General features: G+C 45.5%; 1 protein-coding gene across 9 annotated transcripts in view; it reads left to right on the top strand.

The window, feature by feature from the left end:
- DNM3 (dynamin 3) overlaps positions 1-25,724 on the top strand; it is a 381,825-nt gene that overhangs the window by 63,104 nt on the left and 292,997 nt on the right. For all 9 annotated transcript variants that reach the window (XM_053914860.1, XM_053914861.1, XM_053914862.2 and 6 more), the window contains exons 3-4: positions 20,462-20,611; positions 21,825-22,028. In XM_053914860.1, the coding sequence (XP_053770835.1) occupies positions 20,462-20,611; positions 21,825-22,028 (354 nt within the window). The remainder of the gene's footprint in view (positions 1-20,461; positions 20,612-21,824; positions 22,029-25,724) is intronic.

Genomic DNA, 25,724 nt, shown 5'->3' with positions numbered 1-25,724 from the left:
TAAAGTTACTAAAAACCCCAAATCATTTAATTTTTTTAGTTATGAGGAGTCCTCAAGAATTTACTGATTTCACGAAATAAATAGCTGCCCCGTTTGTAAAAGGTTAATGTGGGAAATTGTAGAATAGATTTTAAGTACTGTAAGATATTGCTAGTTATACTAGTAATAGAGGCAGCACTTTGTCCTGCCAACAGTTAATCTAGTTTTAGCTGAAGGTGTGGTCAGCACTGTTAGACGTGGGATCTGCATCCAGGGGCAGGGACCCGTAGCTTATCAGGGGCCGGGTGCAGAGTCGAGCTGACAGCGCGGGCAGAGGAGGGACGGTGAATGAGCTCATGAAAAGATGCGCGACATCCTTAGTCGATAGGGAAACGCCAATCCAGCCAGAAGAAACCTACCGGAGGGTCTAACTCGAAGAAGACTGAGTGCATAGGGTGCTGACTAGGGAGGCGTGGAGGAAGGGGTGCTGTCATCCCCGGGTGGTGTCTGGCCGAAAATGGGACGACCACTTTGGAAGACTGCTGGCAGACGGGACTTTCCAGCCTCCTGGACCATGGGGGCCTGTCTGTCGTAATAAATCTCTTTCTACACATCTCTCTGACTCTCGTTGGTTCTGTTTCTCTGCAGAACTCTAATACAATTGTATAACAATTATACCTCAGGGAAGCTGTTAAAAACACGATGTGTCTTTCTACCCAGTCGCTGAATTTATGGCCTCGTCATACACAGAGACCGTTGCTTATTTGGGGGTTTGGGGACTCACGCTTTGATTTCTGGGCCCCTCTGTTTATTCTCTGTCAGATAATAAGCCCAAGGTTAAATTCTCTGTAAGATACTGTACACTCCACTAGACTCCTATTTGCCGAGTCTTTAGTTCAAACAGCAAGACGTGGTGCTTCTTTATCAGTTGTAAAGACCTTGGTGATAGATGTTCTCTCCTGTTCTTTTACTTAAAACATGATGGCTACTCTGAAAAAAACTCACTCTTCGATCTCCAGGCAGGAAAACATGGCAAATTGCCTATCTCTGCCTGTTTTGGTGAATGTAGGATTTGGTGCCTACTTGGTTCTCAGCTGGTGAGGTAGAATGGAAACCATGAAATATTTTACAAGCAATGCTTTGCCTTCTACAAGCCTCATTTGTTGTCTACTCTCTGTTCCTGAAATGTGCTAATGTGTGCTCAAATTTTCACTTATTCGAGAAGAAATAGATTTCTGAATACCCAGATTTCTGAAGAGGCAGCCTTTCCGCTTAGGCAGCAAAACTCGGAGTGAGTTACTGGTATTGCTGATGTATCCTGCGACCTTGGCCGGAAGGGACCATATTTGGTCTGTAGTTCTCCGCTTTGAGATGGGATGTCCTAAGCAGAGCACCAGCAGCTGGCACCAAAGCCCCTGCCTGTCATTGCCAGGTTGTGCATGCCCACTCTGGGAGGGGGCTCCCCTTTCCCACATGTCATGTGGTAGGTACCACACAGCGATGCCTAAGGAGAGAGGTGACTTCAGCATAATTGAAAACTGAGTGTCCTCTAAAGTTAGTATACAAGAATCAAGATCTTCATCCCTTTTAAAAATACTTTTCTATTTTTAGGCCCTGGCTGGGTAGCTCCATTGGGTAGAGTGTTGTCTCAGTATGCCAAGGTTGCAGGTTCGATGCCTGGTCAGGGCACATACAGTAATCGACCAGTGAGTGCATCAGTAAGTGGAACAACAAAGCAATGTTTCTCTCAAATCAGTAAATAATTAAAAATGTTATATTATAGTTGACATACAGTATTATATTAGTTTCAGGTGTACAACCCTGTGATTAGACATTTATGTACCTTACAAGGTGATCACCCCCGATAAACCTGGCTGACATGATATATCATTATTAATAAAAGATTTTCATACTTTTAAGAAAGATGAAAAATGTGTTCTCTGCTCCCCCTGGCAACCAGAACTATTTGTTTATTTGGTAAACATTTCCACATAGTTCTCATGCAGTTTGCCCAGTCCTTGAGGGCCTGGGGATGTACAGTTGAAATAAAAGCCATAGTTTCTGTACTGGGGAGACTCAGGCAGGATCGACAATTCCGTGATAAGCTGCGTGGTCATGAAGGAGTCCAGGGGCAGGAGAGATCCACGTGGGGCTGAGTAGTTAGACAGGGGGCAGTGGAGGACCTGTACCTTGGGCAGAGGGCAAGCTGGGTGGTTTGCAGGCAGAGAGGCAGAGGTAAAGTTAGGTCTTGAGGGTGGGACATACAGGAGACAGTGGGCAGACCGCCCCTTCCAGTGGCGACGAGGCTGACTTGCCACGGGGTGGGGCCAAGTTAGCGAGAACTTGGGAGTGTGGAATTTGGTGATAGAAGGCGGAAAGCCTTGTAGATTTTCTGTTGTGGATTTCTGAGCAGGGCGATGTTATGTGCTAAGAAAACATTTTCAGAATCCTGTCCAGAAGACTTCCAGCAGTGCAGGCTCAAGGGCAGTGGGCGGCTGTTTTACCGGGAGTGTAAATAGATTATTTAGGGTTGCTCAGGCATTTGCATTTATCCCCGAAGCTTTTGGAGTCTGGTTCCGCCTTCCCAGTCTCATTTTTGTTTGTGTTATTCACTCAACCTTCTATTTTAGCCACAGTGAGCGTGGTGCTTCTCAGGCTGTGTCTTCTGTCTGGAATCCCTTCTTCCATCCTCTCTTCCACGTGCGGTGTCTTCTCTTGCAGAAAGAGCTTCAGTGCAGATGCCACCCCTTCTCCACCCCTTCTCCACCCCTTCTCCAACACTCTCCTTCCCTCTGTTATTGTGTCTTTCCTTAGGTCCCGTAGCACCTGGCACAGACTTCTCTAATAACACCCGCCACATCGTTCCATTACTTGGTGTTTAGCTGACTGTCTTGTCTCTTGACCAGTAAGTTTCTTGAGGGCAGAGGCCCCCGTACTTCATGCCCAGCACCGACAGGTGGCTCCTGTGAATTGGTAGCCCTTTGTTTAAATGCTCTTGAAGGGATGAGTGGGTCCCTCTCCATCCCCCACCAAATGCTGATTTTGAGTTCTCGTGAGATCCTACCCAGCACCCACTGAGTGGGTGGAAATAACAGAGGAAGTTTGTATTCCATGAAAATCTGATGACACGAAATTTGTTCTTGGAACTTCAATGCATAGACCAGTAAATTCCCTGGCTGGTTTGGAGGGAGTTAGGTTGTAATGTGAATCCTCAGATAACTTACTCAGTTGCTCCTTTGCTGCCTTTGAAAGCAAAGGACTTTCTACAACTGGAACAGTGATACGTCTCTGCCTTTTCAAATTATGCTTCTTTTCTCTGAGGGAGCTTAAATTTCCTTTTCTCGTCATTAACAGCACTGATTTTACTGCCAACACGTGAATAAAACACTTCCCTTTTTACTTTGTTTTAGTCTCTCCCTCAGAGAGGTAGTTATTACAGCTTTTGGTAAGAAATGGCTGATTACTATAGACATTTACATAATAATTTTCTTTTTTTGAGAGAAGGAATTCAGGGCTTTAAAACATTCACATTCCCACCAAGTAAAAATGGCCGTAGTAGAGATGGTCTCTCCTATAATTTGTATTAGACGCAGATATCTGTACCTAGGCCTTCATGGTTCCAGGAGATGTGTTTCTTCCAAACACCATATGCTAGTGGAAGGTGATATTCGCAGTTACCTATAGCTCACAAACTTCGCTGTTACGTTTCCCTTTGTAATTAAATGCCATATTTACATACTTCAATTATCATAATTATTTACGGTTTTAGATGTTTAGGCAAATTACCTTGTACTTTCAATGATACCAGTTACGTGAGCTTTAAAGAGATAAGAGCTTTAGGAAAGCACTCAATGTATCCATGCTCAAGTCTTTATTTTTAATCACAATACCTTTCTGCTTCCTCTTTTTTTCTCAAATGTAACTAGAGGAATGCTAATAGCCAGGAATGACATCAACAAGGTGTGGCTTTGAAAGAAATACCTTCAGAATAAAAAGCACCGAATCCCTGTTAGCTTCTGTCTCCACTTTCTTCAGGAAAGCATGGGCAGAGGGTTGAGTTTCCTCACTTTTCATGTCTCCGTTTGTCAGGAAAACGACGGAAACCTGGCATCCCAGACCGCACACAGTCCTTGCGGGCTCTGCTGGCACGTAGCTCAGAGGGACGGCTGCCTCTCGTGTTTTAGACCTTGACCTCCAGTGAATGCACTCTTAGATCCCGTTAGTCTGGGGGCGGGGATGTGTTACTGGTTCACACTGAACTTGCAGTCCACTGCCACTGCCAAGTCTTTCTTCTTTTTTGTGCTTTGCCTGGGTCTTCTCCTTATTGAAGTACAGGACTTGACATTTGTTTTGACAGTAAAGTTCTTTTTCTCAATTCCACTGATGATTCCAGCCTGTTGAGATAGCGTTGGGTCCTGATTCTCTTTTCTGACTTGTTCACTGTCCCCGCTCTGTGGTTGTGATGAGTTTACCAATGAGAGCGTGGGGACAGGGCTTGTCAGAACAGGCTCTGGGACCTTCTGAGGTAGCAAAAGGACCTCGTACCCCCTCACACATTTCTTAACCTCCTCTGACTTCTGGGTGCCCGGTGTTATTCCTTGGTGCCAAAAATGGAAAATGAAATTCTCTTAAGATAGCAAAGTGACTGTGAACCCTCGTGCTCTTAGTCACTTTGCTGCTTAGTATTCTCACGGTTGAGATGCAGTCCCCTCTGGGGGCAGTGACTTTTTTTTATATCTGATCACCTTCTATCTCAATTAGCATGCTTATGCATTCCTGCAAGGGGAGGTTTAGCCCTCCGGGGCGAGTCTAGAGAATTCTGAATCACGCCAGTGGAAACCATCACCAGAAGACGGATGCCTTTTAACGAAAACATTTTCATTTTGTGGCCCTTCCAGTAGGATAAGTTGAACTGAGGAAACCGGGGCAACAGTTTGTTATGCAATTTTTCCTAAGATCGCTAAAAATATGTTCTCAGCAGAGAATTAATGAATTATAGAGATCCGAGGCCGAGCAGTTCTCTTTTAATTAGGGACATTCAGCTCACTAATACAATGTCGCCACAATTTGAAGGTAGAAAAGTTCTGTTTGATGAGCTTAAGTGGATAGTTTCTCTTTTAAACACCTGGCTCAGCGAGTTAAAATTTTAAAAAATTGAAGTACTTATATGGGTAGCATTACCATGATAGCAGCCTTCATCCTTTAGTTCCAGATGGGTGGGCTCTTAGCATTCCCCCCACCATGGATCAGGGAGTTGCCGGGGAAGTGTTATTTTCTAGCCGGGGAGTAGTTACCATAAAAGCACTGTTTGCGTGAATGTGCTGGTTAATGGACTCCTTACTGGCAGGGAAGCTATGCACAGCTGTACTTCAGAACATGTGACAAATTCCCATTTATAAAACACGATAAATCCAATCATTTCCCAAAGAACATGATTTTCTAAAATGACATGATAACTTCCATGGTTACACAGAACAATTAGAAAAGTACTCATTTCCCCCCCAGTATATGCCGAGAGCATCGTATGTCTCAGGCTCTGGGGAAGACACAGAGGAATCAGAGATGAGTATGAGATAAGGTTGGACCGGCAGGAGTGCGCAGAGCAGAAGGGGAGTCAGAGACTTAAGTAGCCCAGTGTGGCCGACGAAATGATAAAGCTGCGGTAACCACAGCGATAACCACAGCTACTTACCGAATATGAGATGGCAGAGGAGAGACACCTGACCTAATAGTGAGGGGCAAGAGTAGCATCAGAGGAGAACTTTCTGTCGAAGATATGCTTGCACTGAATGTCAGTGAGCCAGGGGGAGGGGTGTGTGTACGTATTTTTGCATGTGTGTGTGTATGGATGGTTTTTTTTTTTTTTTTGGAAAACCCAAAAAAGGGTGGGATGTTCCTGGAAGTGGGTTGGAGCAAAAGCTTGGAGGTGAGAAACACAGTGAGGGGGCTGGAGCCTATGGTGGTGGTGTGAGTGGGAGATGGGCTGGGAATGATGGAAAGGGTTTAGAATGGAGCCAGGATATTTTTAGAAAGGAAGTAGCAAAAATTACTAGTTACACAAGCCCATGTGGCTTTGGGGCTCACGATTGGGCAACACCACCGATTTGTGCTGGAACAGATAAAAATGAGCCCCTTTTCTCTATGCGGCTATTTCTTCTGCATCCTACTTCTGTGTTCATGGTGTAGATGGACTACTCTGAAGCTCAAAAAATCCATTACATCTTAAAATAATTTTTAAAAGGGATCCAGTAATATACACAGAATTATTAAAGAATGATAAAGGTGAGCTCATATATGTTAAAAATTTCAAAGGTAAATCTTGATTTTATTAGCTTTTATGGGATACTATTATTCTAATTTTATTTAGGAGGAAACTGAGGTACAGAGAGGCTACAGCTTAGCTGGGATAACAGTTATTTTCCAGGACACTGTGGGCATTAACAGGGATTAATGTGTGTTAATTTATACCCTGATTTATGCAGCAGATACATTCTAAGAATGTGCCTATAAAGTAAATTTTGGGCTCAAACTATTTTAAATGTGATCGATGAAAAGATTTTGGGGAAAATGTACGATTACCCCCCAGATGATTTTGGGGGTGGGTGTGGATTTTGTAGGTGAGGGAGGTGCTGCGTTCCACAGCCAGCTTTTCAGGCCGGGTTGCGTTGCAGTCAAAGCCGCCATGAGGCCCACAGAGCGCAGTGTTACCCGCGCGCCTGTGGCCGTGTGCACACAGCCACTGCGCCTTCTACCTTCACCAGCCAGTGTCCACCTCTTACTTCATTCTCCAGTTTCTTCCGATTTTTAATTTGAGGATGTTCTCGGAGAAGAATCCAGTGGCTGTTTTCGGAATTCAGTGTGTTTTCTATGCAAGCTCTTTCCCCCCAAACAGGCCATAAAAATCAAATGAAGTGCTTGTCGGATTCCAGCCCCTAGCTTTATGGCGACCGTTTAAGAAATTGTGGTAATCCTACCAATAGGCTACGTGTTCCCATTCCCAGTGCGGAAGGGGCACTGCTGCCTCCGGCCTGTGCCACATTGCGTGTAACATTCACCCACACGGAGGGGCGCATTCTGTCTGTGATGCCCTCCGCCCACGCCTCATGCTTTCATCCAGTCACTGCAGATGTTTTTCTGATTGGATTTTTGTTGTTATTTGCTCAGCTGGTGTATGTATCCCTGATTCCCTTTTGCTTTTCCACTTTGGCGTTTTGTTATCATTTGTTTGTAGTTTTAAATGTTCTCTGTCCTCTTCCTGGCTTTTCCCCAAGTCTGTCTGCCTTCCTACATCTAGCTCAGACTCACCCCTTTCCACCAATCCTGCCCAGAGCACCCCCGCCTAAAAGCCTCCGTCTTTGCTACATCCGCAAGCTCCAAGGCTCACCTTTCATTTGTTAGTCATTCCCGATGCTGTTTTCTGTCACGACATCTCACTGAAATCTCTTAGTTCTTCAAGCTGGTGAATTATAGCTAACACTTGGTGTCCGCTGGAGTCGTAGTTCCTTAATAAGTAGTGGATTTTGTTGTCCAGAAAACTCCCCGTTGAAAGGACAGAGTGTTTTCACATGATGGGAAGCAGTCTCAGGTCTGTAACCTAAGAAGCACAATGTGTAATTGAGGGCTGGCTCACCAGCGAACTCAGAAACCTTATCACCAAGGCCAGGATAGGTTTTGGGAGACTGAAAATAGAATTTTTGTGTGTGGTATTAAACGTCTTACTAAAATGAAGGCCAGAGAGCAATAACATATTCTTGAGCGACTTACCCTGCGCTGTTATCTGTAAGAGATTGGACCAGGAGAGGAGAGGGGCGACAGAAAGGTCCTAAAGAGGTCTGCTCGGAAAGATTTTCCTCTGTAGTGTTGACTCTTCCTGAGTGAGGGAAAAATAGGATGCTCTAAAAATGCTGAGGGAGACATTCAGAGCCTCATGAGTCTTTGAAAAATAGTGAATATTAGTTCAGCTTTATTTGGGATTATTCATTACTTTTCCCATTCATTCTTTCCATTATTCCTGAATCCGTAAGGGGTGTTAAGTTGAAGATGTAGAAGAGACAGTCCATGCATCTAAGCATGGGAGATAAGACCTATAAACAAATGGTTGCTATGCACTGGAAGGTGTAATGCATGTTGTACGGCTAGCCTTCAACCTGTTACTTAGTATAGAGAATCTCTAAGAGTCTTCCTACCTGTAAAATCACAGGAGTAGTATATTCACAGAGCCCTAAGAATGCAGAGGAAAAAAGCATTCCTCACGGTGGAGTGGTCAGAGAAGTGTTTGGTGGGAATGATACTCCAGTAGGGCCTTGTAGGTAACGTCCTGATAGGCAGGGATTATAATCACGGCAATGAACGAAACGGGCTGTTTGTGGAGTGTCTGCTGGGCAGGAGGCAGCGTAGCAGGTGCTTTAAGGGCAGATTTTGGTGAGGAGTGCAGAGCAGAGTTATTATGAACACCCTGAAATTATACCAGAAATTCTGTGTATATAATTATAAATTTGTCCATTTTTATGGAGAAAGGTTCCAGAGCCCCATGTACCATGAGCCATGGCAGAGAGAGTAGCCCAGGTGATTCCTGGACTTGGACTTGGGGCAATGCCCACATTGTCGGGGCACGGGAGGGCGGCGGAAAGAAGGAACTGTTGAGAACAAAGAAGGAGGGGAGAGCTGGAAGGGGTGGGAAGCGGCCGGTGTGGGGTGTCCACAGATGGTCCTTGGGAGCCGGAATGTCTGGATTTAGTCAGTCCTGGACTGCCACCTGCTAGCTGTGTGGCTTCAGGCAACTTACTTAACCTCTCTGAAACCAAGACCTCTGCTTTCTCAATTAGCTGTGCCATGCTTACTTAAAATTTCTTTGACTATTTTTAAAATTAAGGGCTTACTGTGTGTTAGATGCGTTCACTTATTTACTCTTTGCTGTAGTACAAGTCTGTTGAGCTAGTACAACCGGGAGAACTTTGGTGACAGCAGCAGACAGGCAAGTTCTTGCCATCAGCAGCCTCTGAAAGAGACACGCCCCGTTCACAGAGGAGGCAGCCGAGGCCTGGGGAAGTTCAATGACTTCCCAAGCCACTGGTGATGAAATGGCCGAGCCTTCCTGACTGGGGTCTGATGTCACAGGCTCGATCACCCTGCTTTTGTGTATGGGACACTGTAGGGGTGTGAACCTTTAACAAGGGAAGCCTGCTTCCGTTCCTGGTTGAGGGAGGAAGGCTGCAGGCCTTTCGGATGGGCTCTTCTAACTCCACGGGACTAAGAGAGGTTTTCAAGGCATGGGGCGTGTTTGCAAATGACCTTTCAGTAAGATGACCTCTGGAGGAGCAAGCACTACGTTGTGACTGGGACGGCACTCTTCTCCGAGGTCTGCGTAGTGGAGTCCTGTTCCAGGACCCTCTAAACCGAGCGTATGTGTTTTCCACACAAGGCGATTTATAGCTCATGTGTTTTTCACCGTTTGTCCTTTTTCCAACTCCTATAATTTTATCTATTTTGAAAAAGTAATTGATTATCTCTATGGTTTGAGCCCCCTTTGAAGGAGGTAAGTGTCTTCTTGAGCTTTCTATTAAGTTCCTATTGAGATAATGGGTGACTATTGTAGCTAAGCTACAATTTACACGCAAATTGAGTTGAAAAAACCACAGTACTGAGTTTCAGATCAGAAATTTTATTATTATAATTTTTATAGGTGCATCATTTAAAGTGACCACCTAACGCAGTGGGTTTTGCTAAGTGCTGGATGTTCTTACAAAAATCCCTTGGGGTTAAAAACAAAAGTCACTTAAGGGAGACCTCGGAATATGTTAAATGTATACTAACTGACCTGTTCTACTAATTGAGTTTTATTCATGCTAGGAACAATTTTTAGTTTTCCTTTTCTTTCTTCCCCCTCTTTTAAAAAAAGTTTTGAAGAAATGGTTGAATTTCAGACTATTGTCTGAGCCATAGAGTAACTGTTGCCATTTATGAAGCCAAGGCATCTTATCAGACAAAGTCACTTTGCAACGTAGTTTTGTGCAGCCAGTTGTGAATAGGAAGGATGCTCACGAATTTCCATATATTCAAGATACAATCTGTGTTCGTTCAGACTTCTGTTGCAGACATACGTGTCTTCTCATTACCAGGCTAAACCGGACTGGCTCGTTAGATGGTGCTGGGACCATGGGTAATAAATACAATGTTTCTCTGTGGCCCACAGCAACACGGAGGTGACCGCTCTAATGAAACAGAGTTTAGAGAAGATGCGCTTCCCAGTTGTAAAAATCTGTATCTTATTAAAGTTTAATGCATTTTTCAGAGCAGGCTTGCATGGGAGAATGCCCGTGCTTTCCATAAACGTGCTATGCACACATACATGTGTGTAGATGTGCAAACTTGGGCCAGAGGAGGCAACCTTTTCCAAGTAACATTGCAAAGAATGCTGGAGATAAAGACTCAAAAAGTGAATTACTTTGTAGAAAGTGACAAGCTGATTCTAACATTCACAGGAAGTGCGAAGGACCCAGAATAGCCAAGGCAACTTTAAAAAATGACACCAGAGTCAGTGAATGAACACTACCTGATTTTAATACTTATTATAAAGTTACAATAGTCCAGACAGCGGGACACTGGCATGAAGTTAGACAAATAGACCAGTGGGACAGAACAGAGTTCAAAAAGGGACCCACAGATAGACAGCTGGGTTTTAATAATGGTGAAAGAGTGGTCTAGTGGAGGAAGGGTACTGTTTTCAACAAATGTTATTGGAAAAAATGGAATATTTATCCGTAAAAAATGGACTTCTATTCATATCTTTTATCATCCATAAAAGTTATGTTGGCCCTGTTTCCAGCTGATACTGACCATCAGTCTTCCATGAAGACATCTGAGGAGTTTGCCAGATGCACTAAGGTCTTGGTAAAATGTGCCGCTGGAACAGCGCGCGCTGATGGAAACATTCCTTCTGTTCAGGCAGTCGCGCTACTGCAGTGTATCCGGCCGTGAGCTGTAGGTCTGATGCTTTCTCTGGGACTACCTGTGGTTACATATTTATGTACCTGCAGTTCTGACATTACTACTCACATCTCATTTATGAACTTCACTCCTTGGGTATCAGATTCTGTTGGGCAATAGTATTTTCATTTTGCAAATCTTAGACTTTCTATTGTATCTTTTTATATTGAAATCCGATTGGTTGGATTTTCACCACAAGGTCGAGTCATTCCACTTTCAGTTACTCTACGGGTTTTTATGTGGCAAATCACCTTATATTTTGTTTTATTAGAACACAAAGTGGCATTGAATCAGTCGCTGTTTCTGAATTTGTGCATTTAGTTACTCTTGAATAATATTGTCATAACTCAGTTATTCAAAACCTCTTTTTTTACTTTCAGTTTCTAAATATACTGATTATCAAGAGGAAGCACAAAGAGGCTTGCGTAGCCAAGATTAATATACAAAGTCTGTGACCTAAAGCTCGTGGATTGCAGGGCCATGGCCTTACCCCGGGATGTTCCAGTTTTATTTTAGACTCAGGCCATACACACTGGGTTGGACTTTTCAGTTTAGAATAAAACACGCAGCTACAAGTGAGAGTGGGAACACGGCTTACAAACATGCACTGCCACCCGCAAGAAGTGACAGCTGTCACCCTGGTAGCAAGGGAAGAGACGGGGGAAAAGCCTTAAAAAAGATAAAACAAATATTAAGTAAACAAAGTAATCTATAGCAAAAATCATTGAAGTAACACGAAATACTGAAATTATGTGCAGGACATTGTTTAAGAATGTAGGAAGTGAATCCATGCTCCATTTTCTACAAATTGCAACAGCCATTTGTCAGTCCTTACCTTGCCCTTTCAACAGCTTTTAACACTATCATTGATCACTCTTTCCCTCTGGAGACACACGCTATTCTTTTGGCTTCCAGGACGCCAAACACTCCTGGTTTCCCCCCTCTCTCCTGGGCCTCTCTTGTCTCTTTTGTTGATGCATTATCTATTGCCTGGCCTTTGAGGTTTGCCCCTACCCAAGGCTCTTTTCTGTGTCATTTCCTTTCTCCCTTAGACATTCTCTTCCACACCGTGGCTTCAGTTACCACTTAGGCACCTAGGACTCTCAGCATTTATAGCTCCAGGGCTAAACTCTAGACTCGTATTTCCGACCGACTGCTTGAAACTCTACTTAGATTTTCAAAGCTGTCTCAAACTCAGTATGTCAAAAGCCTTGTTGATGATTATTTCCTTCTCATACCTACAAACCTCCAGGGTCCCCCAGTGTTTATTTTTTGACCCATTCAGTTATTTACGCATTCATTTATTGGTTCTTTAGTTTAACAGATGTGTACTGAGTGCCTCATAGACACCATTCATTGTGTTAGGCACTGGGAGTACAGTAGGCAAGGGTCCTGGTCATCCTGCAGCTTACAGTCCAGGGGACGAAGATGGACAATAAGAAACAATGAGAAAAACTTAACATAGTGATTATGTGCACTGGAGAAAATAAGTTGGAGTCTGTAAAGGAGTGTGACCCAGCCACGCCTTCTCTTCTCCCGGGAAGGCTGTGTTTCTAAAGAGATGACATTTTGAACAAGAAGTTCAAAGCAGGAAGGAGCTAACCGGGCCGAGGTATGGAGGAATGCCCCCCCCCCGCCCCCGCCCCTGCAAGCAGGGGCGCTGGCAGAGAGGCCAGAGCTGGGAGTGACCTTGGTGAGCTGGAGGAGCAGGAAGGGGGTCCTCACAGGTGCACAGAGGATGGAGACCGTGTCAGAGACAGAGACAGGGGTCCAGTGGTCCAGGACTTCGTAGGCCTCGGGGCGGAATTTGGAATTTTCTTACTGCACTGGAAAACCAAGAACAGCTTTTAAAAAGAGGAGAAAAATACCTGGTTTGTGTTTTAGAAAGACCTGTACAGCTTCTGGGTGGAGAATGGATTCATGGAATAAGAGCAGAATCAGAAACACTGGTTAGGATGCTTTTATGGTAGCGCAGGTAAGAGGTGGTGCAGCTGCAAGAGAAGCCGCAAGCACGTGTTTGGGAGAGCAGAGGAAAAGAGGGGTGCAAACACAGCTGGGGGTTCTGTTTGGTTTGAGCACCTGATTCGATGGTAGCATCAACAATTGAGTTGTGGAAGACTGGGAGGAGGCGTAGGCCTGGATGCAGGGAGGGTACCGGTTGGGGATGGGGTAGCAGCAGGGATTTAAAAGTTTCGTTTTGGACATGCTTATTTTGAGATATTTATTAGACATAGTAGAAACTTTTAAAGAAGATTTTATTTATTTATTTTTAGAAAGGGGAAGGGAGGAAGAAAGAGAGGGGCAGAAGTATCTATGTGTGAGAGAAACATCAGTTGGCTGCCTTTTGCACACCCCCAACTGGGGACCTGGTCCGCAATCCAGGCATGTGCCCTGACTGGGAATCAAACCAGTGAGCTCTTGGTTCACAGAATGACGCCCAATCCACTGAGCCACACCAATCAGGGCTAGACACAGTAGGAATGTGTTAAACACATAGAAATGTTAATGAAGAATAAGCATTAAATACAATGTGAGCATCTAGAGGGCAGGGGAGAGAGGTACGTGCTTGAGGCATGAATCCGGGGGTATATGTGTATAAATATATTCACGTTTTGAAGGCAGATAGATTAGATGAGATCGACTAGAAAGGCTAGCGCTGACAGAGAGGAGGAGAGGTCGGAAGGAAGGCTAGCACACTCCAGTGTTTAGAAGTGTGGCAGAGAGCAGGGGGAACAGTGAGCAAAGGGTGCGGACAAGGAGCCATCGGTAGGGAAGGAGAAAAACCAGGGAAGCTGGAATAGTGGGCGGCTGTTAGAGAAGAGAATGTTTCCAGGAAGAGGAGGAAAATCACGTCAGGTGCCACTGAGATGTAGAATAATTAATTATCTGCTTCGCAGTTTTTGGCCAAATGCTGGATGATCTTCTCATTTGGTTTCGGTATTTGGAATATAGTTCATCTCCCGATTGTGCTTTACATGGACCGCATGTGAGTATGAAATAAAGTTGACTTTTGTTACACTCTTCGAGCGCCTTTGAGAAAATAAGGGACTAAATGGAGCTACGTAGATATTACAGCTGCTGGTTGTCTGATGGTTGTTTTGGATACTCATCGTAGAATGTTCCATACGAATCCCTATCACTGGGGGGACATCCGTCAAAAGCTAGCCTTGGTCTCATGGGCCAGCACCACTCCGGTCACTGGGGCCACTTAATCCGCACACCAAGGTAGGCTCCGCTGCGCCCAGGCTTTAGAACCCCGGCCCCTGTGGGTGGGCGGTGACTGCCCAGGCAGCACTGCTATTAATCTCCCTTCACCCCGAGTCTCTGTAAGTGCCTTTGGCTTGGCACACTGTGAAAATGGCTCTACCTTCCTTTCTGTGGCTGAGTTCGCATTTTGGTTTTCTGCCGGGTACCATCTCTCTCACTCTGGTCTGGAGTTCTGTATTGACCTCCTACTCTGTGGGGGAGCCTCAGGACCCTGATCCTAAACCCTAGTCTCTGCTGGCTTCCCGGCACACCTGACTTTTGTCTGCTCTGAAGTCCTGGCTCTCCTTCCGCCCACCCCACCCCACCAGATTGTTCTCGACCTCCCACTGAGACCTCTACCTTTCACCCACTGCTGGACTTCCTCCCTCAGATGAATTGTTTGCTTCCTTAGATTTCCTCTTCTTTTTTTTTTTTTGCTGTCTCCCTGAGGGACACAGTTGAGTTCTGCTCCAGATCTGGGTCTCCATAATCCACGCCTCCCTCGCGCTGTCACTCACTGGGCCACAGCCCAGGACCTTGCTTTCAGCTGGGAATGTCGTGAAGGCTTAATGGATGCACTTTTTCCCCAAACTGACTTTGCTCAGTGTTAGCGAGTGAGCTGCTTTCACGAACAAAGAAATCCGCCGATGCTCTTCACTCTAAATATGATGGGCTTCCGGGAAGCCCAGTTGGGTCAGCTGTTGCCTCTGCCTTCGAGGAGGGCTGGGTTTTGGTGTGTTTGTAGCTCCTGCCCTTTCCAGCCAGCAAATAAGCTCCGTGGCACTGAAAACCGTTCCCTGCTCATGTGGCCCTGGACTCTGTTTTCATGGCAGCCCTGTGCTCACCAAACAGGAGAACATTTCAGAACTAACACTCCAGCTGATGTAGCAAGGACCCCGGTTCTTAGCATAAACATTGACAAGAGGTTGCATGCCTGTGCTCCACATTTATTCCTTTCTAATTAACCTTGATTAATCGAAACATATGTGGGTTGTTTCCCATGGAAGGGCACATTGGAAATATTTAAATTCTTCTGGTCATGCTGTGCTTTTCACAGATGATTGGAACGCTGCCCAGGCATAAACTGTATCATCCTTCCTCCAAACAATTTGTCACTTGTTTAACCCAGTATAATTTGTTTTTCGTGACCAGTGGAAATGACAGTGCTAAAATGTTTTACTGGGAAATAAAAATAAAAGAGAGTGATAGCTCTGAATTTCTAATACCCTCTCCCCCCCCCAAAAGATTATTCTTGGATGTATAAAAATGTATCATAGTCTTTGCTTCGAATGTAGGTTTAAAAATTTTTTTTTAAAATTTTTAAAGAGAGGGGAAGGGAGGGAGAAAGAAGATAAACATTGATTGGTTGCTTGTTGTACGTGCCCTGATTGGGGACCGAATCTGCAACCCAGGCATGTGCCCTGACTGGGAATCGAACCGGTGACCTTGCACTTTGCGGGAGGATGCCCAACCAGCTGAGCCACACCTGGGTTGGGGCGGAGGGAGGTTATTTTTAACATTGGGGAACCAGCAGAACTAGGAGTCTCATTGTGTGAAACTGACAACATATGTGAATTTCAGCAAGACAGGTTCAGTGACACACGGTATAATTTCATGGGCCAGTCTCAGTGATTGTATGCACATAGCCTGTGTCCTTGATAGGGACTTGGGCCTCAGAAATTGAATCACTCTGCAGATTGACGCTGGATGGAAGCCTGGAGTTGTTTGAGAAAGAGATCATTTCACGTGTCCATCAATCCCGCACTTGGGATGAAAGGGATGCAAGGTGAGCCAGGAGAGCCGTGACCTTGACAACTGTACCTTTCTATGAGGAAGGACGTGTCTCAGAACCACAGACGAGATTCATTAGACCTTCAGACATATTAGTTCACTGTAGTATCTCAGAAGACTCACCTTTATTAGCTCTTGAAAAGCCTTAGCTATGGATCAGCTAGTTCATCCTGTTCTGAAGGATAAACTATTTCCCAGGAGGCTCTTTGGGACCCATAGAAAAAGGATTCTGTGGCTCCTGCCTCTTTGGGTTCTGGGGCCCAGTTTCACTGTGGTGGTGGCTGGGGTGTCCGCTCCCAACAAGATGTTCTTTAACAGCAGCTGGTTGCCCTACAGTTCAACTCAGTCCGAACACCATCTGCTGAGAGGTAGTGTGAGATTCCACAGGTTGATGGCTCAGTCCTATGAGACCGTCCCTGTCCTCTGCCACCCCAGTTTCAGCCACCAGTCCCAAGCCCAGGCCTCAACAGACTGGCTACAAACCAGAGTTCCAGTGGACCTCCTCCCATGCAGAATGCCCATTGCAAGTCCAGCTGGTCACCTGTACTTCTGACTGACTGGCTGTAAGTCAGGTGTGCCCATGACCTTCTTGGGTTCAGTGAATTTGCTACAGTGTCTCATAGAACTCAGAGGAACGTTTTCCTTACTAGATCGCAGATTTGTTGTACAAGGACACAACTCAGGACCAGCCAGGTGGGAGAGGTGCACAGGGCCAGGGCTGTGGGAAAGGGCCACCCCCCAGACCCCCAGCCCCGACTTCTTTCCTCTCCTTTACAGCAAAATTTCTTGAAAGGATTGTCTGTAATCAGTCTGCACTCCCTCTCCTCCCGTTCCCTCTGTCTATTCCAAACAGACTGTCTCCCACCCCACTCCATGGCGATAGCTCTTGTCCACCTCCCGAAGGACCAACCCCCTGCCGTTGCCCAATTCTGTGGTCCCTTCTTAGTTCTCTTCCCTGCCATGCTGGCTGTATTTGATGCAGTGGAAGGTCCCCTTCCCCCATGGCATGCCCTCTTGGCTTTGGCCATCTCTCTCTTGGTTCTCCTTCTACCTTGTTGACCACTTCTGTTCGCTCTTCTCCTTGCCCCCCCCCCCCCCCAAACATCGGACAACCAAGGGCCCTTGCTCTGACCTCTTCCCACCCACTCCCCAGCTCAGAAATCTCCTCCACTCGCTGGACTTGAGTGAATTCCAAATACCTGTCCCTGGCTCAGACCGCACCCTAGATGAAAGGACTCACAGATCCAGCCCCGATGGCATTTTTGGGCTAATGATAAAAAGCTGCCCTTTCCCTCCAGCACTTGACTGCCCTCTTCTGGAACATGTTCAGGATAAACACACACCTTTCAGAGGAATGTGACGGTGTCTCTCGCGGCTGTGTGGCCCTAACCACTCTCAGCGGCTATCATTCCACCTCCACCCGTTGGGAGGGCAGAGGCCTTGCAGCTGGACTTGATTCCCAGCCCCCACCATCATGCCCCTTCCTTTTAGTCTTTTCTGTTTCAGAGTTCTTTCCCTTGCCGAGGTCAAACTTCTTGAAGTTATTCTGGATTCTTCTCTGTCTCCCATACTCCACCTTCAACGCATCAGCAAATCCTCTTGGCTTTTCCCTCAGAATGCATTGGAAATCACCCCTCCCGCTACTGCTACCCTGGTCCAAGCCCCATCACGGCCACCTACCATTATTCCCAAAGCCAGCTCCCCCTTTGGCTCCTCACGGTCTCTTCCCAACACAGCAGCCACACTTACCTGGCCAAAGCCCAGGTCACATCGTGTTTTCTCTCTACCCCAAACCCTTCATGTGGTCTGCCGCTCACTCGCTCACTCAGAGTAAAAGTCCAAGTCCTGAAAATGGCCCACAGCACCCGCACAGCCCTCCTCTGTGTGCCTCGGGCTCCCGGCCTCCATCCCAGCCCCCGGGGCCTCCTCTCAGTTCCTCCAGTATGCCCAGCGCACGGACTGCTCCAGGCCAGGTGCTGGTGGTGCTTCCCCCTCCTTTCTTGAGCCTTGGCTCCAATGTCACCTTATCATGTCAGGGAAGCCTTCCTCACCCGAAGCATGTGACAAACTAACCCCTCTCCCCCCCACATCGGCGCACACACACCCTGGTTATTGTTTCTTGTCATTAGAATGTAAGCTTCGTGAGGCTAGACACTTATTTTTTTCCCCTCTGCTACATTCCCGCTTTCTGAAACAGTGCCCGCCTGCTAAGTAGGAGTTCAATACACATTAGTTAGAACCCACAGGCATCTCTGCGTTGACCCGTGGGAGCCTATCGTTAAAAGGACACAAAGGTTCGAGTTGGTTTTGCTCAGCTGTAATCTCTCAATTCGAAGACACAAGCATTTTCGGGAGTCCGGGAATGGGTATAAATCTGATTTAACAATGGCCTTGATTGCTCACTAGACCTGGAAGGGCGAGAGGTTCCTACGGAGAAAGAGAGTAGGCGCCATCTAGTGGCATCGAGGCAGGACCACACTGGCGCTAGCCCTTGACTGAGAAGCTTATTAATTCTATGACAGTAATGCTTATGACAGCCATAATCCTCAAGTGTGAATTTCACACAGGATTGATTGATCTAAAATTATTTATGACTCATTTTTACTTATTACTTTCTGCTTTCTGGGATTTGACACCCTTTGTTCCTCTTTATTTTTCTTATTTTTATTCTCCACTTATCTTTAAATCCTTCTGTTTGCACGGTACCCGGCCTAGCCATTGAGCTAGTGAACACAGGCTCTATCTTCTGAGGACTTATATTCTAAGAAAAGCAGCCCCTGTGAGGGAAGAAGCGGGGAGCTGGCCCAGGGCTGCGGCAGCCTCGTGGGCCCAGACTTCTGAAGCCCGCGGAAGCTTTGGTGTGGAGTTTGTCTCCACCACCTGGCATGAGCTTCGGAGTCGTGCTGTTTCCCAGAAAGTGCGCACATAATTACACGGAGAAACAAAGAAAGCAGCATTCATGCCCATGCCCATTGGCAGGAGAGACAAAAATTAAAGTCTCTATCCGTCAAACTTTCCAACAGCTGGGCCGTTACAGTGCTTGGTAAATCACAGTGGAAACGCGTCGGCCCAATTCCGGTGCCCGTGACCCTTCCCGTCCCAAGCAGCCGGGGTGGGGCCAGGCGGGTAGTGCTGCCACCAGGCGGCCCCAGGGGTGGGTGGACTAGCAGGCAGGGCATGGTGGTACGCAAGGCCAGGAGGAGGGCCCAGTGGTCACTGGATACCTCATTTTTGTTTTTGTTTTTGTTTTTGTTTTTGTTTTTAACACTGCAGCTCAAAACCATTTTTTCTGTCTCTGCCTTTCCTTTCGCTTTAAATGAACGTCAGCACTTACTCCATGCTGCCCGTGTTAACATTTTTCTTCTGTGATGTAATCTTTAGCCCCGGAGCTGATGCTCAGCTACTGAAGAGGGCGGACCACATCTTGTAGCTGCCTGCCTATTGGCTTTGCCATGGTGGGCACAGGTTACATATTTGCAGTGGGGGGTCGGGGGGAGCCACAAATGGTGGTCTCAGCTGTCTTCTGGGCCCAAGCAGCCCCAGTGGAGCCATGATTCAGCTAGTTATTCAAGAAACTACAACATTCGTTAAGACTTGTTCCCTTGTAAACATTATAATAAACGTTTGAGGTCCAATAGTATCAGCTTCTTTTGAGTTGTGTTGTTTATCACTCGATAAACCCGGTATCAAGGAAAGCAGGTATAGAAATGGATAGTATAGCACTTAATAGGATGCTACTGAAGTTTTTTAAAAAACCCAAAATTTCTGCTTATTGTATAGTTATTTTAGAGTTTTTCCTTCTGCCTACAGATAATCATTATTTTTAGATTGCAGGTAGATATTTTCTTTGATGCAATACTCTTTGTTTCCCTGAGGAAATTGCTTTCAAATTACAGAAATTGATGTGGTATTTGGAATAGTATGTTGTAAAGCTGAATCATTCCCCATATTCTTTCTTTTTAAAGAATTAGCCAAGCTCTGTTTCTGAGTCTTCTTGCCTCCAGAAGCTGTGTTTGTGTAACTTAGGATTCCATCCTAAGTTACTGGATTCCATCCAGTACTGAAGTGCTGATACTGGACAAGGATGCGCTGGTAGGGTTAGTAGCCAGGCTCCGTGTGTGCCCGCCATGGAATTTCTCTGACAATCAGTTGCTGTTGTTTGTTTTATCATTTAGAGGACCCAAATTCTCTCTAATTTGATAGGCTAGAGGTTTAAGGCCTGCTTATAGGACTTAATTGCTTGCCTCAACATCAGCAAATTTAGCATCCTTGGCCTTTGTACTGTGTTCAGTATTTCTAAAATGTTAACTGTGCCTGTTTGTAACTGCCCTGTTTTCCCATCTTGATGGTTTAAGAGACAATATTGGATACTGTGACTTGTAATTAAAGAAACATTGTTTCCTTCTACTTAACTGCAAGAGTGAATGACTTTGGGTTGTATTAATTTGTCTTTTTGTAGAATATGCTGAATTTCTTCATTGCAAAGGAAAAAAGTTTACAGACTTTGATGAAGTTCGCCATGAGATTGAAGCAGAGACAGATCGAGTGACCGGCATGAATAAGGGCATTTCCTCCATTCCCATCAACTTACGAGTCTACTCTCCACATGGTATGGAAATAATAACCAAATTCTTGCTCTCAAATGCTTTTACTGCATTAATTAACACACGTTACTTGTGTAGAAGATGGTTTGTTCTCTCGAAAAGGACCGGGTTTCTAGAACAGAGTTTGGATGCCACCATCACCGCTGCGGTCCAAAGAGCTCATAGGTTTGTTTACAGGGAGGCAGGAGGAGCTGACTTTTAAAAAGATCAGCATGGATTAAGTCATTAAAATTTTTTTATGTTTATTTTAAACTTTTAGAATTCCAAAGAGGTATACATGAAAACTTCCATTTTTAAAATATTTTCAGTCTTTGCAAAAATCCCAGCGGCACTTGGTGCCGTGGGTGAGTCTTCCCTGCTGGACTCTCTTGCAGCCCTGCGTGTTCTCCGTGCTGCCTTCCTGAGCAACCGACTGCGATCTGTTTTCCAGACTCCCAGCAGCAACTTGTAGAAAACCGATTCATGGTGTGGGTTGGGGAATGGTCTCTGTCCTGACTAAATTTTTAGCGGCATGGATTTTAATCCATTATCTTCTCTCCAGCTCTGTTGCTTGTCAAACGGAGCCCGAAGGACATAGGCTCCATTACGATGTCCCCAGAAGACTTGGTGGCAATGCTCCTTTGTGCAGAGAATGATGGCCAAGTCGGGGATGGCGTCGCTGAGTTGGGGGCAGTTTCCTGCTCTCCCTAATGGAGCCCCCTCCGTGAGACTGGCTGTGTAGCCCCCACAGTAACCTCACAGCACCATGCATGGCCAACAGCTTTCCCACAGGCTGAGTGGCTGCCCACCTGTAAATAATGTGTGATTTCAGGACCCTACCCTGATAACTTGACACCACTTGAAGGCAGCCAGCGTACCGCAGGAGACTGGCAGGCAGCGCACATGCATCTTGTTCAGTGTTTACTTACAACCCCTCAGCAACGGATGTGACAGCTCTCCGAGGAAACTGCCAGGCGTACAAATTAGTGCCTTTCAAACTATGTTAAAATGATCACTTGCCACAGCACAGTCATATCATAAAAACAGCGAAAGCTTGCAAAGCCGTTTTGTATTCTTTGCTTTTTATTCTGCACACCGCGAGTTGGGGTTATTCAGATGCAGCCTCTGTAAAGCCGAGCTTTCTAAATTTCCACTGAAGTGACAGGTGAGGCTGCATTGTTGACGTCTTTTTAGCACCGAGGGTACCTGTAACACTCCTCCTTTCTCCTTTGTTCACAGTATTAAATCTGACGCTTATCGACCTGCCGGGAATCACGAAGGTGCCCGTGGGGGACCAGCCAGCAGACATCGAGCATCAGATCAGAGAAATGACCATGCAGTTCATCACGCGGGAGAACTGTCTGATTCTGGCCGTCACCCCGGCCAACACCGACCTGGCAAACTCAGACGCACTGAAGCTGGCTAAAGAGGTCGACCCGCAAGGTGAGTGTGTGGCCCTGAAGGTGGAAGGGAATTAGCGGACAGTGTCGAGAGCTTGGCTGTCTTTCAAGGTGACGCCAGCTCTTGTAACTGGAATTCCTCATTAGTTAAATTCGCCATTATTAATGTTGTGAAGGCTTGTGGAGGTAAGCTGCTGGAAGAAAAATGAGGGAATAAAGTCTAAACCTATGCAAAAAATTGTAAGATTAACTGAGATCTAAGAACACAGACATTTCTAATCTTCATGAAATACTTATTTTAAAAAGCCAGTAAAAGAAATTTCTGGTACAGAATTCAGACAGTCTCCATAGTTATTATGAGAGTTATCTGAATATAGTCCCAATAAAAAACCTGTTTTATATTTCTTTACAACAGGAAGCTCTTTTAATGCATGAAGAGATTTAGCTTAACAGGGATTTATCTGTTACTGGCATTTTAGAATCCAGAAAAGTCCCTTATTTATGCTGATGATCTGTATTTTAAAAATTTCTTTCTCTGAGCTGAGTAATAATTTATCTCCAGAGACTCCAGTGATGGCTCTTTGTGTGCGTCTGTTGTAATTATGGACGTATGGACTCAGTGATGTGCCTGGTCAGCATGGAGAGGTGTGGCCTCCAATTCTGGGAATTCTTCTCTTTTAATCATTAATTGTCCACATTTTCTGTGTTTTCCTTATCTGGAATTCTTTTTGTTAGCACATTAGAACTCTGGGATTAACCCTCATTTTTATTGGTGGGGGTGGTGGGGGTGGTGGTGGTCACCTGTTTCCTTGTCTCTTCTACTTTCTGCAGGATTCACACAACTTTATCCTCTGCTCCTCTAATGAAATTTTCATTTCCCATGTAGTATCCTAAGTTCCAGCAGCGTTTTCCTATTTTGTGACTGTTATTTTTATTTTTTTCCTAATGCTTTCAGCTCTTGGTTTCTTGTGTAACGTCCTCTCTGAAGATTTCAATGAGAGCTGTTTGAGGCTTCCTGCTGTAATCTACAACGGCCCTCTGTTCCTTTCTCTGGTTGGGGGTTTTGGTCATTGTCTTTGGTCTGAGAGGCCTTTCTCTGGTGATTGGTGATCTCTGGCTGCTCATTCAGATATAAGAGCAGAGCACTAAAAAGCTGGCGGGAGCTCTGTATGTGCCTGAGTGGGATTCGCCAATCGTTGGGCAGGTGATTGGCTTGCTGCTAGATTCCCCTGAGACTGTGAGGGATGGGAATGGGGAAAGTTCAAACACCACAAATCTCTCTGTTCTTGCCGGGATTCAGCCGGTTTTGTTGAGTAAACACCTTTCAGGTTGTCGTCAGCCTTGGATTAATTTCCAGAGTTCTGAAAAAGTTCATTTTGGAAGTTTTTGCCTGTGTTCTTACTGCTTTTCTGGAGGAATAGCCTGTTCTAGAGGTTCTGATTCCACCATTTCTTTTTCCATTTCATTATTCCTCATTCTGATCTTATGCAACTTTATGGAAAGTTTCATTTGGAAGGCGTGTGGATTGGGACCACGAGGGAGCTGTGGTCACGGCCTCTGCGGCACTGCTGGCCTTCACGATTAGTGTGCTGGCTATGCCAGGGCCCTGTCCTCAGCACTTGATGCCCGTCTCCCCTGAAGCTGTGTCCTTGCGGAACAAGGACGACCTACTTAGATAAGAGAGGGCCGTTTTTTATTCCAGGTCCCTGAATTATAATCTGATCCACCAAGGTACATAATTATGTAGTCTTCTGAGAGGTGGTCTATTTTAGGCAGTAGCTCCTTTGTGCTAAATGAAGGCCATTTTCACTTTTGGGTGTATTTAAATATATACTTGGGAAGGAAGTCCATGTTGGTAAGTTAGTATTAAATTATTTGCATAATGATATTCAAAAGGAAAGCTTTTAAAAATGAGTATTTTAGAAAATATGTATGTTATATATTAAAAATAAATGTTCTCCCAGTATATGCTGAATGTCACAACTTTGTGACTAGACAAAGCTCAAACTAATCTTTTGCATCATTGGTGAAGCATGTGTTTCTGACTAAAAGGGAATTTTTGGTACAGCTTCAAGGGGAATGGCTACCCAGTGTAAAAGGTCAGATTCCTAGTCATCAGAATTATATAAAATTTTACAGATATTCTTTTTTCTTTAGAGTCGTCAGAACTTTTCGAAGGGATCTAGCACACTTTGGTTTTGGTTTCATCAGAATAATGTGAGTTTTGTTGGAGTGAGGTCCTCTTCAGGGCCGTGTTCAATAACATGCCTGCGACCACACGCCTTTACTGAGAGGAGTCGCCCCTACTCCTCACCTAGTCCTCTCTGTGCTTCGCCGGGCCGCCCCCCACTTGGCTGCTTTGCTAAATGAGTGGTGTGGATGAAAGACCGCAGGGTTTGGAAGCAGGTCTTTCCCTTCCTGGTTGTTCACCTTTGGTCAAGTTACGGGACTTCTTTGAGCCTTACGACCTCACGTCTAAAATGAAATGAAATTGCAATAAACCTTATCTCAAAATGTTGCTATGATCATTAAACAAGATAAACGTATCTGTAAAGATAATTCTGACTCCAACGGCTAACCAAATGCTAACAGTTATTTTCCTCTTGAAAAATTCAAAGGACACTCCTTTCCTATTTTATTTATTGTCCATAGTTTAGAGCGGTAATAAGCCCATAACACAACGAGTAGCTTTCTGTAACCCAAACAGCTGCTCACACTAATATGAGTCAATGGGCCTTGATAACACTTAGGATTATAATACGGTTGTTTTGGATGTTTTAATAATGTATCATAAAAACGAAAATGATTTCAGATTCACCTTCAAAGTGCGTCACTAATTGTAGGTGAGAGAAGGCGTTATCTGCGCTGGGGCTGGAGTTGGTGGGGTGGGGGGAAGAGGGCTTCCCCTAGCTGGGCCTAATGTATTTAAGGTGCTGTGTCAGCTGCTGCTCACAGACCGAGAGCAAGAGGGCCAGGCGAGGGTTCTTAGCACAGTCTTACCCTGGAGACGGCAGCAAGCCCTCTCAGGAACGCTTGCTTCCTCTGCTAGTTAGAATTTCTGCTTAGCCCTGGCTGGTATGGCTCAGTGGACTGAGCTCTGGCCTGCAAACCAAAGGGTTGCCTATTCGATTCCCAGTCAGGGCACATGCCTGGGCTGCTGGCCAGGTCAGGCCCCTAGTAGGGGGTGCGAGAGAGGCAACCACACATTGATGTTTCTCTCTGTCTTTCTCCTACCCTTCCCCTCTCTAAATAAATAAGTAAATAAAATATTTAAAAAAAGAATTTCTACCCAGGTACATTAAGAATTCGGTCACTGCCTTCGTTAGTTAGTGCATTAACTTATTCGGTAGACATTTAGGAGGCATCTGTTGAGCCAGGCTGAGTGTCCGTGGTCAGCAGTGTGAATCCTACACGCTGGACCACTTAGTAGGGTGCTAGGCTGTGCCTATCTCCAATTATTTTTATGACTCTCCACCACTTTTACAAATAAGATCTTTGCTTGCCCGGCATCTCCTGTGCGTGCGAAGTCCTAGAAGTTCCCAGAGAAAGGGATGCAGAGCAGCTGCTGGATGGAATGAACATGTACGTTGGGGATGTGATTTGGCTCACAGCGTGCATTAATTCGAGTGAAATGAGCTGTGTCGTAACACTGTGTCAGATGTCATAACCACAAGTACCGTGTCAGTTAGGTGGCATTGCCCATTTTGTATAGAAGGAATTGAGAGGGGTTCTGGGACCG

This window comes from Desmodus rotundus, chromosome 12 (genome assembly GCF_022682495.2).
Source record: "Desmodus rotundus isolate HL8 chromosome 12, HLdesRot8A.1, whole genome shotgun sequence".
NCBI classification, from domain to species: domain Eukaryota; kingdom Metazoa; phylum Chordata; class Mammalia; order Chiroptera; family Phyllostomidae; genus Desmodus; species Desmodus rotundus.
The sequence above is the reverse complement of the archived record's forward strand: the minus strand, read 5'-3'. Positions and strand labels throughout refer to the sequence as shown.